This window comes from Chiloscyllium plagiosum, chromosome 7 (genome assembly GCF_004010195.1).
Source record: "Chiloscyllium plagiosum isolate BGI_BamShark_2017 chromosome 7, ASM401019v2, whole genome shotgun sequence".
Lineage (NCBI taxonomy): Eukaryota > Metazoa > Chordata > Chondrichthyes > Orectolobiformes > Hemiscylliidae > Chiloscyllium > Chiloscyllium plagiosum.
The window spans coordinates 63,712,783-63,727,271 of NC_057716.1; the positions used below are offsets into that span (position 1 = coordinate 63,712,783).

A 14,489-nucleotide genomic window follows, 5' to 3' on the forward strand; every position below is an offset into this window, starting at 1 on the left:
TGTCCCATGACCTGTCCTACCTGCCTATCTTCCTTCCCACCTATCCACTCCACCCTCCTCTCTGGCCTATCACCTCCATCCCCACCCCCATTCACCTATTGTACTCTATGCTACTTTCTCCACACCCCCACTGCCCTCTCATTTATCTCTCCACTCTGCAGTATTCCTGATGACGGGCTTTTGCCCAAAACATAAATTTTCCTGCTCCTTGGATGCTACCTGATCTGCTGTGCTTTTCCAGCACCACTGTAACCTAGACTCTGGTTAACCTGACCTGTCAATGGGGCAGGACATATTCAGGGATGGCACTTTCCATGAGCATTTTTAAAAAGAGAAGTTGATGAGCTCTCATCTCTTGGCAGAAGAGAAACGTCAGTCCCTACTCTATCAATCAGTGGATGGTGAACAGGCAGGTCTTGCTGATGTCATCTGCTTAAGTATGGCGATGCAAAGAAATTTGCAACTACAGACACCGTCATCAGCTATTGGCAGTGCTATCCTTAGCTTGCTTTGAGATTGTAGGCTTTCCTGCAGGATGTGGTGGATTTCGATGAGAAGCTCCTTCATTAAAACAAGTCAATGTGTGCACTGCATCTTGCTTGTTTGGAGGAAAGAGAAATGCTCCCAGAACATTTCACTTTGACAGAGAAGGCCTCCTGCTGTGAATCCTTTTCCCCTTACTCCTTCCCTCCAGATGTAACTTGCCTTTTTCTGTGCCGCCCCATCTCTACCTGCCTTGTGCTGCAGGCTAAGAAAGTATTAACTACAGCCCCCATGACAGGAAGAAGTGAATGTTGGAATGTTTAGTTCAAATGTTCTGTTGTTAAATCAGTGTTGCAGATCTGTCAACTTTGCATACAGCTGATATACTTTCTCTGAACCAACATGGACTATCTGTCTATAATAACATGAAGCATGGCCGAAACCAGAACTGTACGTAGGCAGCGTTATCCAAGGTTATACTGGACTTTAAAATGCACCTGCAGTATTGCAAATGTGAGCACTACACAATCTGATTTTGTGATTATTTACTGTTACAGCTTTCAAATTTATTATAACATTATTTGTTTATTTTAGCAGTTTTTAATAACATTATTTTGTTTGCATTTTGCAGAACTTGAAGAATCTCGACAGAAGTGTCCTCCATGCTGGTATAAATTTGCAAACACTTTCTTGATCTGGGATTGCCATCCAAACTGGCTAAAAATAAAGGAAATTGTTCATTTAATTGTAATGGACCCATTTGTGGATCTCGCTATTACTATCTGCATTGTGCTGAACACTGCTTTTATGGCAATGGAGCATTATCCAATGACAAAGCGCTTTGAGGATGTACTCACATATGGGAATTTGGTATGTATTTGCCTACAAGAAAGTCTTCCACACTTCTTAGGTGGGCGTTAGTTTGTTAAGGCCAATATTTATTTATTTTTAACCAATTAATTCAGTGTGGCTTGCCAAACAAGGGGAACATTTTTAACACAGTAATTAAATTATTGATGTTGAAATGATAATTTTCAATGTGGTTTTTGAATATTTTCTGTTAAGCTATTGTAGAACACTACAGTAACAATTTGATAGATTTATTTATTCCATTTGAATGTCAACAATTAAAAATATTACAGTTTACCAACATCTACATTGCAGTTCATTAAAGTGAGCATTTAATGCAGACTAAAAATTAAACTTTCACCAATATACAGGAGAATCATTATACAGGAGAATACAATGCTGTGAAAATGTAGATGGTTGCAATAAAAGGATTCAAAATTAAAGCTAAGCAAATCACTTTTTGGTGATGAGTGTACAAATAATGACTGTTACTCAGATTGTATTGGAATTTTCAGCTCAAACTGAAAAAAATCAATTTTTTTAGCAGGTGCATTTATTTTAACTGATACTTACCATTAAAAACACATTATAGTAAAATCCAGGTTTACAAATAGAATATAAGTAAATGTGAAAAAGTAGAAGATTAAACATCTGATTGATTGCCATTGTGCTATTTTTCCATTAAAATTAGTAGAAACTGACTGCAAAGTTCAAGAGATAAATATGAATACTGCTGTTTGTAAGAACATTCTGATCCTCAAAAGATTTCAATTTCTCCATCATTTTATTATATTTGACTGATCATATGAGAGGTTGGGTCAGAAATTTCACTGTATGCAATTTTCAGTGAAATGTGAAAAAAACAACAATAATAATCCCCTTCTGTTCACCCAGGTATTTACTGGTATTTTTACTGGTGAAATGATTTTCAAAATCATAGCACTGGATCCTTATTACTACTTCCAAGAAGGGTGGAATATTTTTGATGGCATCATTGTGAGTCTCAGTCTAATGGAACTTGGTCTCGCTAATGTGGAAGGACTATCTGTGCTGCGATCTTTCCGATTGGTAATTGTACATTTTTCGTATTAAACTATTTTTTACTGACTGTATTCTAATACTACAACGTGACAGTTCATTGTAAATCCCTTTATGTTCACTTTTGAAAAATTAAATTTTCTATTTTAATTGATTTTATGCAACAAAAGTTACATGTGAGCACTTCAGAAGGTAACTGGTAAAGCTATTGAAGAAAGAAATATTATGCGAATGAATAATCTTTGGAATGAACTATTGTTTTTCAGCTCAGAGTTTTTAAATTGGCAAAGTCATGGCCAACCCTGAACATGCTGATTAAAATTATTGGCAACTCAGTAGGTGCTTTGGGCAACTTGACTTTGGTGTTGGCCATCATTGTCTTCATCTTTGCTGTGGTGGGCATGCAACTCTTCGGTAAAAACTACAAGGAATGTGTGTGTAAAATTGACAAGGACTGTATACTGCCTCGCTGGCACATGAGCGACTTCTTTCATTCCTTTCTAATTGTGTTCCGTGTGTTGTGTGGAGAATGGATTGAGACAATGTGGGACTGCATGGAAGTTTCTGGGCAATCTCTGTGCCTCATTGTCTTCATGATGGTCATGGTAATTGGTAATCTGGTGGTAGGTAACAAAACATTTTTGAACCTCGTACAGTTAGAATAGTTAAAACAAAAATAAAAATGACTAATATTAAAAGTTAAATATTGATAATAGTACTTGTATAAATTTAATTTTAGCACGTTATTTGAAATTTTTTTGGAAATAGTTTAAAAATCATTGCTTAAGTTTGGCCATATAATATTGTCTTAGGAGAAGTCAGTTCCTGGTATATATGTTTTTATGTTCATAGGTAAACATTGCATGTTCAGTGAAATACTTGAATAATGTAAAATACAAAAATATTGCGAAATCTTGAAGTAAAAACAGAGAAGGTTTTATGTTTCCTATTTTATGTATAATTTATAGTATCAATTAGAATATTGATATGTTTATACTTTTTGAACTCCAGGTATTGAATTTATTTTTGGCTTTGCTACTGAGCTCATTCAGTGCTGACAACCTTGCTGCTACAGATGACGACAGTGAAATGAATAACCTACAGATTGCTGTGGGGAGGATACAGAAAGGCATTGATTATGTTAAAAGAAATACGCGAGAATTAATTCATAGAGTTTTTATCAGGAGGAAAGTCACAGAAGACATCAAACCTCTTGATGATTTGCATAGCAAGAAAGACATTTATATCTCAGATCATGCAGCTGTTGAAATCACTAAAGACATTGACTATCATAAGGATGGAAATTGCACCACCTGTGGAATTGGCAGTAGTATGGGGAAATACAATACTGACGAAAATGACTATATGTCCTTTATTCACAATCCAAGCCTCACTGTTACTGTTCCAATAGCTGTGGGGGAGTCAGACTTTGAAAACCTAAACACAGAAGACTTCACTAGTGAATCAGACCTAGAAGGTAGCAAAGAGGTAAGAAGATATTTTCTTTTTCTTGTGTGTATAATAAATCAAGGTGCATTATAGTTATGTGTCATAATCTTTCATGTTAAGGTAAGACTGTTATGGTTCAATATTTTCAGCAGTTTTAATGAATGCCTGTAGATAACACATGTAAGAAATGGAAGCAGTACAACATTTGGACCTTTTGAGCCAGCTCCATTAATTAGTGAAATCTACTCCTACTTTGACACCATTTTTCTGCACCATCCCTGTATTATGTGATTTTTTTTAAAAAATGTGTTAGGCAATCAAACTTAATCTTGAATGTACTTAACAGCTGAGCCTCAGGGGGAGAAAATTCTGAAGATTCATCTCTCTCTGAATGAAAAGACTTCTTCCTCATCTCAATTCTGAATGATTATCTCTTATTCTAAGATAGTGTCCCTGGTTCAAACCCACCAACCAATGGGCACATCGTACATCTATTCTGTTACCCCCTGTAAAAATGTGTATGTTTGAATGAGGTTATCTGTCATTGGTTTAAACTCTCAAGATTTAATTTGTCCTCAAAGGACAAATCTTATCTCTCAGAAGTTGTTTGGTATGTCTTTGTAGCACTCTCTCTATGGCAAGCATCTTTTTCTTTAAAGAGACTAACAGTGTTTAACCAGCCAAAAATTTATAAATTACAAGATAGTGTATTTAAACATCACAATTTATCTTAAAACTGATGACCAGTTATATAAAGGTTGTATGATTTTTTAGAAATATAGTTGCATGTTTCCAAATATGTTTTAATCCATTTATCTTAAAGAATTACCAACAATGTAATAGAAAAGAATATTTTTAATGCTTTATATTTCTAATACTGTTGCACAACAATATATAATTACAATAAATTGAAAATGACATGACTGTGTATTATCATCTTTCTGTTTTTATTAGTTCTTTACGATACTCCAAATCAAAAAAGAATAGCATTATTGCAGAGATGAATACTTTAATAAAACTGTTCAATGCTATTTTTAGCTTGACATTGATTTACCTAATACTAATAAAAAAGATTCCATTAAAAAACAGTTTTTACATGAATTTGTTTGTTCCTGATACCTTCTCTCCTTCTCAAAACCTGTAAAATTCCATAGTTTCTCCCAATTCTGCCCTCACCACCAATTATCAGGTTGATGTCTAAGTGGGATGGATTTATGGCTTCCTCAAATCATCCTAATCCAAGTTCTAGCCACTCAGCAACTCTCACCCATTGTACTCTATGCTACTCTCTCCCGACCCCCACCCTCCCCTAGCTTATCTCTCCACGCTTCAGGCTCTCTGCCTTTATTCCTGATGAAGGGCTTTTGCCCGAAACGTCGATTTCGCTGCTCGTTGGATGCTGCCTGAATTGCTGTGCTCTTCCAGTACCACTGATCCAGAACTTCACTTTGATGCAATGGCTGCTGACTATAAGAGCTGATCTTCCATAGGCACTGCTATCTCAACTTTAAAAATTACTTCCCTCCTCAAAAAGTACATTTTTCACTCTACCACTATCTGTTACAACTCCAAAGTTTTCTTTTTCATCCTGAGATCCTCAGGTGCATTGTTGTCTTCAGTCCTTTCAGTTTAGTGTAAATCATAACAATGAGGCTGCTGGGCAAAAATTGGCAATTACAATCTTGACGATAATCAATACATCCTATTATAGTCATAGAGTCATATGGCATGGAAACAGACACTTTGATCCAAACAGTTCATGCTGACTAAACTAGTCCCACCTGGCTGCACATACCCATATCTCTCTAACCATTTCTTATTCATGTGTTTATCTAAATATCTTTTAAACATTGTAATTGTACCTACATACATCACTTCCACACATGAACTGTGTAAAATAAAAACTCTCCCCATGCCTTTTTAAATCTTTTTCCTCTCACCTTAAAAATATACACCTGACTCTTGAAATTCATACTCTGGGGGAAAGAAAAACTTACCTGCTAATCAGCTTGTCTGTACTCTTATTATTTTATAAACCAATTTAGGGTAACCCCTCAACCTCCGATGCTCCAGTGAAAAAAACCCTAGCTTCTCCTTACAACTGAAGCCCTCCATCCTGGCAAATGTCTTCTCAACTTTCTCCAGTTAAATAATATCCTTCCTACAACAGGAAGATCAGAGCTGTTATCTGTCCTTGCTGTTCTTTGCCCCCTTATAGGCTTCAGTATGGCTCAACTACTCCATTGCACTGCCCCAACTGCCTTTCATTATACTCCTCTCATTGTATCACATCTACATATCCAGCATGTATACTGTAACGTCTATCCTTCCTGCATCCCTATACCCCTGTCAAGTCTCCTTTTCGCGTGCTCCAGTCAACAACTATTTAAATGTTAAGTCAGTTTCCATAAGTAACTTGGTAATCCTAGGTTGAGCTTCTAACCTGTGCTATGCTAATCACCGAGGCCACCTGCTTCCATTTGTTTATGATCTCATACTGGTTTTCTGACTCCGCTCCACTGTCGTAGAATCTTACCCATTTCATCTTCATCCTCTGGTTGAGATTCTACAGCCTACCATATAGCATCTACCTTTCCCAGACTAAATCTAGCTTTTTTTATTGTCATTCTGATCTCAGCAAGCAATGTGTTCTCAAATATATTCATTTTAAAAAATTGATCCTCTCTTCCAAATTCCTTTTTGGTATAACACCTCAAAATTGTTCATATTATTTTGCACTTTCCATTCTTCCTCTAAGGCCTGTGTGTTTAATTTGTCCTCTTCTGTGCTTTAAGGTAATAGACGTCAGCTATATGAGCCCTGAGATTCTCTTTTCAATACCCCTCTTGCCTCTCTTAAATCCCTTTCCACTTTCAAATATCTCAGCAACCTGTACTTTCAACCAAACTTTACAATAAGTTTCCAAACTCAGGTTTTGTAATAAGAATCAGTTCAGTGGTGTATTTTTTTAATGTACCAAATGTTTAACCTGCATATACTGACCAATTTATTTGCTTTCTGATGGTATTTTGAATGTATTCTTAAATATTTAAAAGCTTTGTGTCATGTTTTAAACTACCAGCATTTGTGAAATGCACAATATTTTACCCTGTCCTACATGAAGCACAATTGTAGATCGGTCTTATCTTTCAATAGATGCATGGTGTGGTGAACCATTAGAGTAGAATACTATTATGAATGCATTTTAAAAGTGCCAATCAGCCTATTTAACAAGTTTCAAGATAATGTGAGCTGTTAGTTATATTTTGTCAGAACTGTTGGATTAGTCATTTAATACTGTTCAAAACCAGAGAAATGAAAAAATGAATTAATATAACAGAATGTTGCAATGCTGACAAAATACTGTTTCAACTGGTTTAAGAAAATTACCAAATTGATTTTCTACAAAATGTCATTGGTGATCCTGCTGAATAATTCAGTGAAACTGGTTATCCATAAGCATCTCCAGAACATGTTATTGAATAAGCCAGACATCAGGTAAAGTTTTACTTTGTTCATGGAAAACTAGGAAGGATGTGTAAAATGATATTATAAGCTGCTACAAACAGCCTCTCATCTGACAAAATAAATTACTATTACCACCATCATTTTCCATACATATTTTGTTAAGCGATAACTCTTCTCCTCTGCACACCCTACATGCCTAAACCATTGGTCACGTGTTGGCAAGAAGAAAAATCTTTGAATCGTTGGTGCAAAATGCCTTTTCTGATGTGTAACTCTACATAGATTCTTGTGAGATTTCAGAACGTGTGTACTAAATAGAAATGTTGATTTTGTGCATAAAAGAATTTTGTCAAAATATATGTGCTTGAGAACTTGTGGATACTTGAATATATTGAACAAGAATGACCAGTCTGGAAGCAATAATAATCTGATACTATTAATAAAATATTGAATATTTTGTTAGATCTTATAATTATTTATTGTAATTATTCAATTTAATCCTGGTTGTAATACTTACAAATTATGTTATATCCAATCCCTCATGACAATTGAGATTTTTTAAACTTTTTGGTGGATGTGTTCAAAACTGATAGAGCTGATTCTGAGGAGTGAAGTCATCCACAGTAACATGGAGGTGGCAGGGATCATACCCACACAAACATTAGTGAATCAGTTTATTATAATGGCAATCCAAAGGTTTTTATACGACTAATTCTCTCGTGTCAGCTCACAGATTACCAGACTTATTGAATTCAATTAATAAAACACCATGGGGGAAATTGTACTCGCAATCACTGTGTTACTAATTAAGTAACCCTAAACCTACTCTCCCCAAATTAGAATATCTGAGCAATATATCACAACAATACTACCTTTGATTTGAGCAGACTGCTGCATCTTCTGGCCTTGTGAAAAAAAAACCTTTTTCCTCAAGAAATTTCTCAACAATCTTTATACTTTTTGCTCCACATTTAACATGTTTAATGTAATTTTCTAAATCTGGTTTTTATTTCAACTGGGAGACATTTAGAAGATAAACACTGCATCCGATAATGGTAGTGCAAGGTGAGAGATTTCAGCATCAAGTACAGACAGAAACAGAATCTGATAACAAAATCAGAATAGAAATAAAAGCAGTAATTGAGACTGCAGTGTTTTTGGGGAAGGCCAAAATGATGCAAGAATAAAGGAAACATGAAAACAGTCAAGTCAAATAATATGGTGTTCATCATCAAAGGGAGTGTATTCCATGACAGGTGGTTGTTTAAATTAGAAATGTGTACCTATTTATAAAACAATATCAGTAATTACCCAATCATAAACTCTTGGTAGAAAGATCTAATGAATTTTCATCATATTGTTTGATTTAAGAAAACACACAAAGCATGAAAAAAAGGCTTCCAAACTTATGCTTTCAAAACCAAATTGAAGTTTCAATATGAGATTGCTTTTAGAAATTATGCAGAAATTATAGGCTATTCACAATAAATGTCAGTTCAATGTGCTGGACTTATGCTTTGTTTTGAATTTAATTTGAATCAACTTGTCTGAATACATTTTAGAAACATTTTGTAAGTTTAGTGTCACATTAACTCGTAGTTCTCTTTGTGGTATTTGCTTTTCTAATAATTGCGGAATTCACCTAGACTTCAAAGTAGATTTAAGTCATTACTTGAGCAGTAACTTAAATGTGACAAAGTGAAACGTTCTTGAAAAGTGCTAGCTTAAATTGTCAAAAACACTCAGACATGTGTGTATATATCTTACATTGTTATGAGAAGTATTTACTTAACACTACACTAGTTTAAAAAACAATTGTCAAGATTAGAGTGGTGCTGGAAAAGCACAGCAGGCCAGGCAGCATCCGAGGAGCAGGAAAATTGATGTTTCAGGCAGGAGCCCTTCATCAGAAATGAGGCTGGGACCCTCATTCGTGATGAAGGGCTTCTGCCCGAAACGTCAATTTTCCTGCTCCTCGGATGCTGCCTGACCTGCTGTACTTTTCCAGCACCACTCTAATCTTGACTCTGATCTCCAGCATCTGCAGTACTCAGTTTCACCTAGTAAAAAGAAATTGTATCTAGTTGAAATGAATGGATTGCAATCCGTGAAAATACGTGAGATTTGATTTTATGTACACAAACATTGACACAAAGCACCAAAGAAAACAACAGGCACTGAAAAGACATCAGGCACTTAGACAGATTATGCTCTATTTATGGGATTGTCAATTTTCGAACATTCACTTATCATAAACCGAAATATGGATAATAGACAATAGGTGCAGGAGTAGGTCATTCTGCCCTTCGAGTCTGCACCACCATTCAATATGATCATGGTTGATCATCCTTAATCAGTATCCTGTTCCTGCCTCATCCTCATAACTCTTGATTCCACTATCCTTGAGAGCTCTATCCAACTCTTTCTTAAATGAATCCAGAGACTGGGCCTCCACTGCCCTCTGGGACAGAGCATTCCGCACAGCCAGCACTCTCTGGGTGAAGAGGTTTCTCCTCATCTCTGTCCTAAATGGTCTACCCCGTATTTTTAAGCTATGTCCTCTGGTTCGGCACTCACCCATTAGCGGAAACATGTTTCCTGCCTCCAGAGTGTCCAATCCTTTAATAATCTTATATGTCTCAATCAGATCCCCTCTCAGTCTTCGAAACTCAAAGGTATACAAGCCCAGTCGCTCCAATCTTTCAGCGTAAGGTAGTCCCACCATTCCAGGAATTGACCTCGTGAACCTACACTGCACTCTTCACTAGCCTTCTTCACTACCTGCTGTACCTGCATGCTTACCTTCATTGACTGGTGTACAAGAACACCCAGATCTCTTTGTACTGCCCCTTTACCTAAATTGATTCCATTTAGGTAGTAATCTTCCTTTCTGTTCTTGCCACCAAAGTGGATAATCATACATTTATCCACATTAAACTGCATCTGCCATGCATCTGACCACTCACCTAACCTGTCCAGGTCACCCTGTAATCTCCTAACATCCTCCTCACATTTCACCCTGCCACCCAGCTTAGTATCCTCAGCAAATTTGCTAATGTTATTATTAATACCATCTTCTATATCATTAACATATATTGTAAAAAGCTGCCGGTCCCAGCACTGATCCCTGCGGTACCCCACTGGTCACTGCCTGCCATTCCGAAATGGAGCCGTTTATCACTACTCTTTGTTTCCTATCAGCCAACCAACTTTCAATCCAAGTCAGTATTTTGCCCCCAATACCATGCGCCCTAATTTTGCTCACTATGTGGGACTTTATCAAAAGCTTTCTGAAAGTCCAGGTACACTACATCTACTGGATCTCCCTCGTCCATCTTCAGAGTTACATCCTCAAAAAATTCCAGAAGATTAGTCAAGCATGATTTCCTCTTCATAAATCCATGTTGACTCTGACCTATTCTGTTACTACTATCCAGATGTGTCGTAATTTCATCCTTTATAATAGACTCCAGCATCTTTCCCACCACTGAGGTCAGATTAACTGGTCTATAATTTCCTGCTTTCTCTCTCCCACCTTTCTTAAAAAGTGGTACAACATTAGCCACCCTCCAATCCGCAGGAACTGATCCTAAATCTATCGACCTCTGGAAAATAATCACCAACGCTTCCACGATTTCTCGAGCCACCTCCTTCAGTATCCTGGGATGTAGACCATTAGGCCCCAGGGACTTATCAACCTTCAGACCTAACAGTCTCTCCAACACCAATTCCTGGCAAATATAAATTCCCTTCAGTTCAGGTCCTTCAGCCACTGTTACCTCAGGGAGATTGCTTGTGTCTTCCCCAGTGAACACAGATCTGAAGTAACAATTCAATTCTTCTGCCATTTCTTTGTTCCCCGTAATTTATTCCCCTGTTTCTGTTTTCAAGTGCCCAATTTTAGTCTTAACCATTTTTTTGCCTTTCACATACCTAAAAAAGCTTTTAATATCCTCTTTTATATTTTTGGCCAGTTTACCTTCGTACCTCATTTTTTCTCTGCGTAATAAAAGGTAACTCGTGTTTGAAAGCAGAATTAGTCCTCTTTAGTTGACTGTCACATGGACAAAACACCCATTATCAATGTCCACAGTATCTGAAATCTATGAAATTAAAAACTGAACAGAATGGAAGATAATAGAGGGGTCATCCCTGCCGAGGATTAATACACGACATGTATGCTGCATTTCCTGTGCCTGGCTTTGTCATTGTGGCATGGAACTTGGTTCCAGAGAGCCTCCCACCTACTTAACTCATTAATAGCCAGAAAATCCCCCGAAGCTATTTTTTTCTAATCAACTTGTTCAGAGATGTCATTACACACCTCTGGAGCAGGTGAGACTTGAACTTAGGTCTCCCAGTCCAGGAATAGGAACATTACCTCTGCACCACAAGACAATCCTTAATCATATTGTGGCTGCATGGCTCAATAATGTAGGCAGCCAAACTGATCTAATTCTCTATTCATCTCTGGGAAACTTTCCAAGAACAGAAGTAGAGATAGCTTCTCTGCTGTAGGCAATTGGAGGTGGGGTGAGGGAGGTACTGCCTGTGGTTTAGAGCTGTAACTCCATGATCCAACGGTGGAGCCAGGAACAGGAAATTCTCCTCCATATTTTAATTTCATAAAAATGTGGCTCCCTTCTACTGAACTGACCCACCGCAACAAGGCTGGGAAAATCCAGCCCTCGATTTCGTTAAGAAAGGAAGGGATGTATTTCCCACATAAGTTACAAAATGATGTGAAGTCTTGCATGGTATTCTATGTGAGAAGATGGAAAGTACTTATGTTTTTTGAATATTATCATGGAAAATATTTTTTTAAATGAATCAACTTCTGTCAGTCTTCATACCACAAATAGCACAGTTTCATGTCCAAAGTAGTGTAGTGCAATATATCATACATTGTACACCTAACAATGATATACTCTTACATTTTCAGAAAAGCAGATCATACTTCAAAATAATTCAATATGCATAACTTGGTAAGAATTTCATTTGAGCTCTTTTCCGATAAAACATAGCGCTTATAAATTATTCCTGCGCTCATTGGAAAATAAATCCAAATAATTTAGAATGAGGGGAGCACAGATTTGAGGCACTTTTTAAGCCCCTGATTTAAACTCTGCGTTATATCCATAGGGATCTGATCTAATGGTTTAGTTAAGTACATTATGAACGTAGCAACTTTAAAGGTGTGTTTTGTGTTATTCATTATCTTTGCTAATAACTAACAATAAAGTTCACAAAAGGTGCATTACCTTCTGCCACCTACTTAGCCTAACTTATCTGGTTATTATTGCAGCTCTATGCCAGAAGCAGACCAGTTTTCATTGAGAAGAGAATTGTAAGACCAATTTGTTGTACATGAAAACTAATACTGCTCATTGCTGTAAAAGTTAAACTATTGCTAAAGGTTATTAATTATCTTTTATCCACCTAAATAACATTTTTTTTGTTTTTTTTCCTCTGATGGTCCAGCGCTTTAAACATCAGATGACTTTAAGTTCAGCATTAGCTTCTTGGCATTTTTCAATAAACTGTTGTTTCAGCTCACCCACTGTATACAACCCATAGCACATTTGATGCTTTATATTTGTATTTAGACATTTAAAAATAATTATGAATGAAAATAGTGTTGACCATCTCTGCAAGACATAAGCTATGCAATAAAAAACTTACTATTTTAGCCATTCTGCAGGAAAACAGTTGGGTAGCTGAACAAAACTAACTGCAAAGCTGGCAGAGGATTTCTAAATTGACTAATTTGACCAATACTCAAGTCCAAATTCCATTAAAAGTAACTTGTAGAATACCAATGTGCTATTTGGCTAGTGCCAACTTAAACTGCATATTTTGCACTTTTAACACAGGCATTATAAGTAAACAAAGGACTCATAAACATTTGATTTGATGGGGCAGAAAGATAAAACTACAATGTTTTTGGCACATGGAGCTTCAGATTACCTATAATTAGTAGTACTTGATGGAATGATGCATGCAATGCTGGTAATCTAAAGACATTGTGGTTCAATGAATTTTTGTGGTCTGTCTATATGACTGAATGTGGTAATATGTCAACTCTCATCACATGCAAAATAGTTAGTCCTTCTGAATCAGTGTTTCGGTAGAATTATTGTAAATGGGCCAGAATTATGACAAGTTTTGAATTGTTGATCTACTGTTTAATCTGAACATACATCATGTTAACTCGTCCTAACAGAAAGTTAAGCTTCTAAAAAAAAAATATTTTTACAAAAATGTTCTGCACACTAATTTGGATGTTTCTCTGCTAATTGATTTAAAGTTTGGTGGAAGAAGTCAGCTCATCTGATCCACCTCAGTCACTCAAAGTGATTGATAATTTAAAAAATGGGCTGAAACTTATTGGTACCAATTATTGTGAATAATCTCCCTTGCATCACAATATATTTTAATAGGCAACTGAGCTTGAGTATAATTCATATATTTACATTTTGAGTTCAGTGTAATACTTGAGATACTCAAATAGGGTCATAGAGGTATAGAGGCAAGGAAACAGGCCCTTCAGCCAAATTGATTCATGCCAACCATTCTTAAACTGAACTCGTTCTATTTGTCTGCATTTCACCCATATCCCTCTTAACCTTTCCTATCAATGTACCTGTCCAAATGTCTTTTAAATGTTGTACTTATACCCACCTCTACCACTTTCTCGTGGAGGTTGAACAGTTCATCCACTTCATTAACACCTTCCACCCCTACCTCAAATTTACCTGGACCATTTCAGACTCCTCCCTCCCCCTCCTAGACCTCTCCATTTCTATCTCGGATGACTGACTCGACACGGACGTTTACTATAAACCGACTGACTCCCACAGCTACCTAGATTACACCTCCTCCCACCCTGCCCCTGTAAAAACACCATTCCATATTCCCAATTCCTTCGCCTTCGCCGCATCTGCTCCCAGGAGGACCAATTCCAATACTGAAAAACCCAGATGGCCTCCTTCTTCAAAGACTGTAATTTCCCCTTATACGTGGTTGACGATGCTCTCCACTGCATCTCCTCCACTTCCCGCTCCTCCGCCCTTGAACCCCGCCCCTCCAATCACCACCAGGACAGAATCCCACTGGTCCTCACCTACCACCCCACCAACCTCCAGATACATCGTATCATCCTTCGTCATTTCCACCACCTCCAAACAGACTCCACCACCAAG

The 14,489-nt window shown here is 37.0% G+C and overlaps 1 protein-coding gene across 6 annotated transcripts in view; it reads left to right on the forward strand.

Annotated features, from left to right (window-relative positions):
* The window catches only part of scn1laa (sodium channel, voltage-gated, type I-like, alpha), a 196,914-nt gene that overhangs the window by 86,672 nt on the left and 95,753 nt on the right, over nt 1–14,489 (forward strand). For all 6 annotated transcript variants that reach the window (XM_043693899.1, XM_043693898.1, XM_043693903.1 and 3 more), the window contains 4 exons: nt 1,115–1,353; nt 2,227–2,400; nt 2,637–2,993; nt 3,382–3,858. In XM_043693899.1, the coding sequence (XP_043549834.1) occupies nt 1,115–1,353; nt 2,227–2,400; nt 2,637–2,993; nt 3,382–3,858 (1,247 nt within the window). The remainder of the gene's footprint in view (nt 1–1,114; nt 1,354–2,226; nt 2,401–2,636; nt 2,994–3,381; nt 3,859–14,489) is intronic.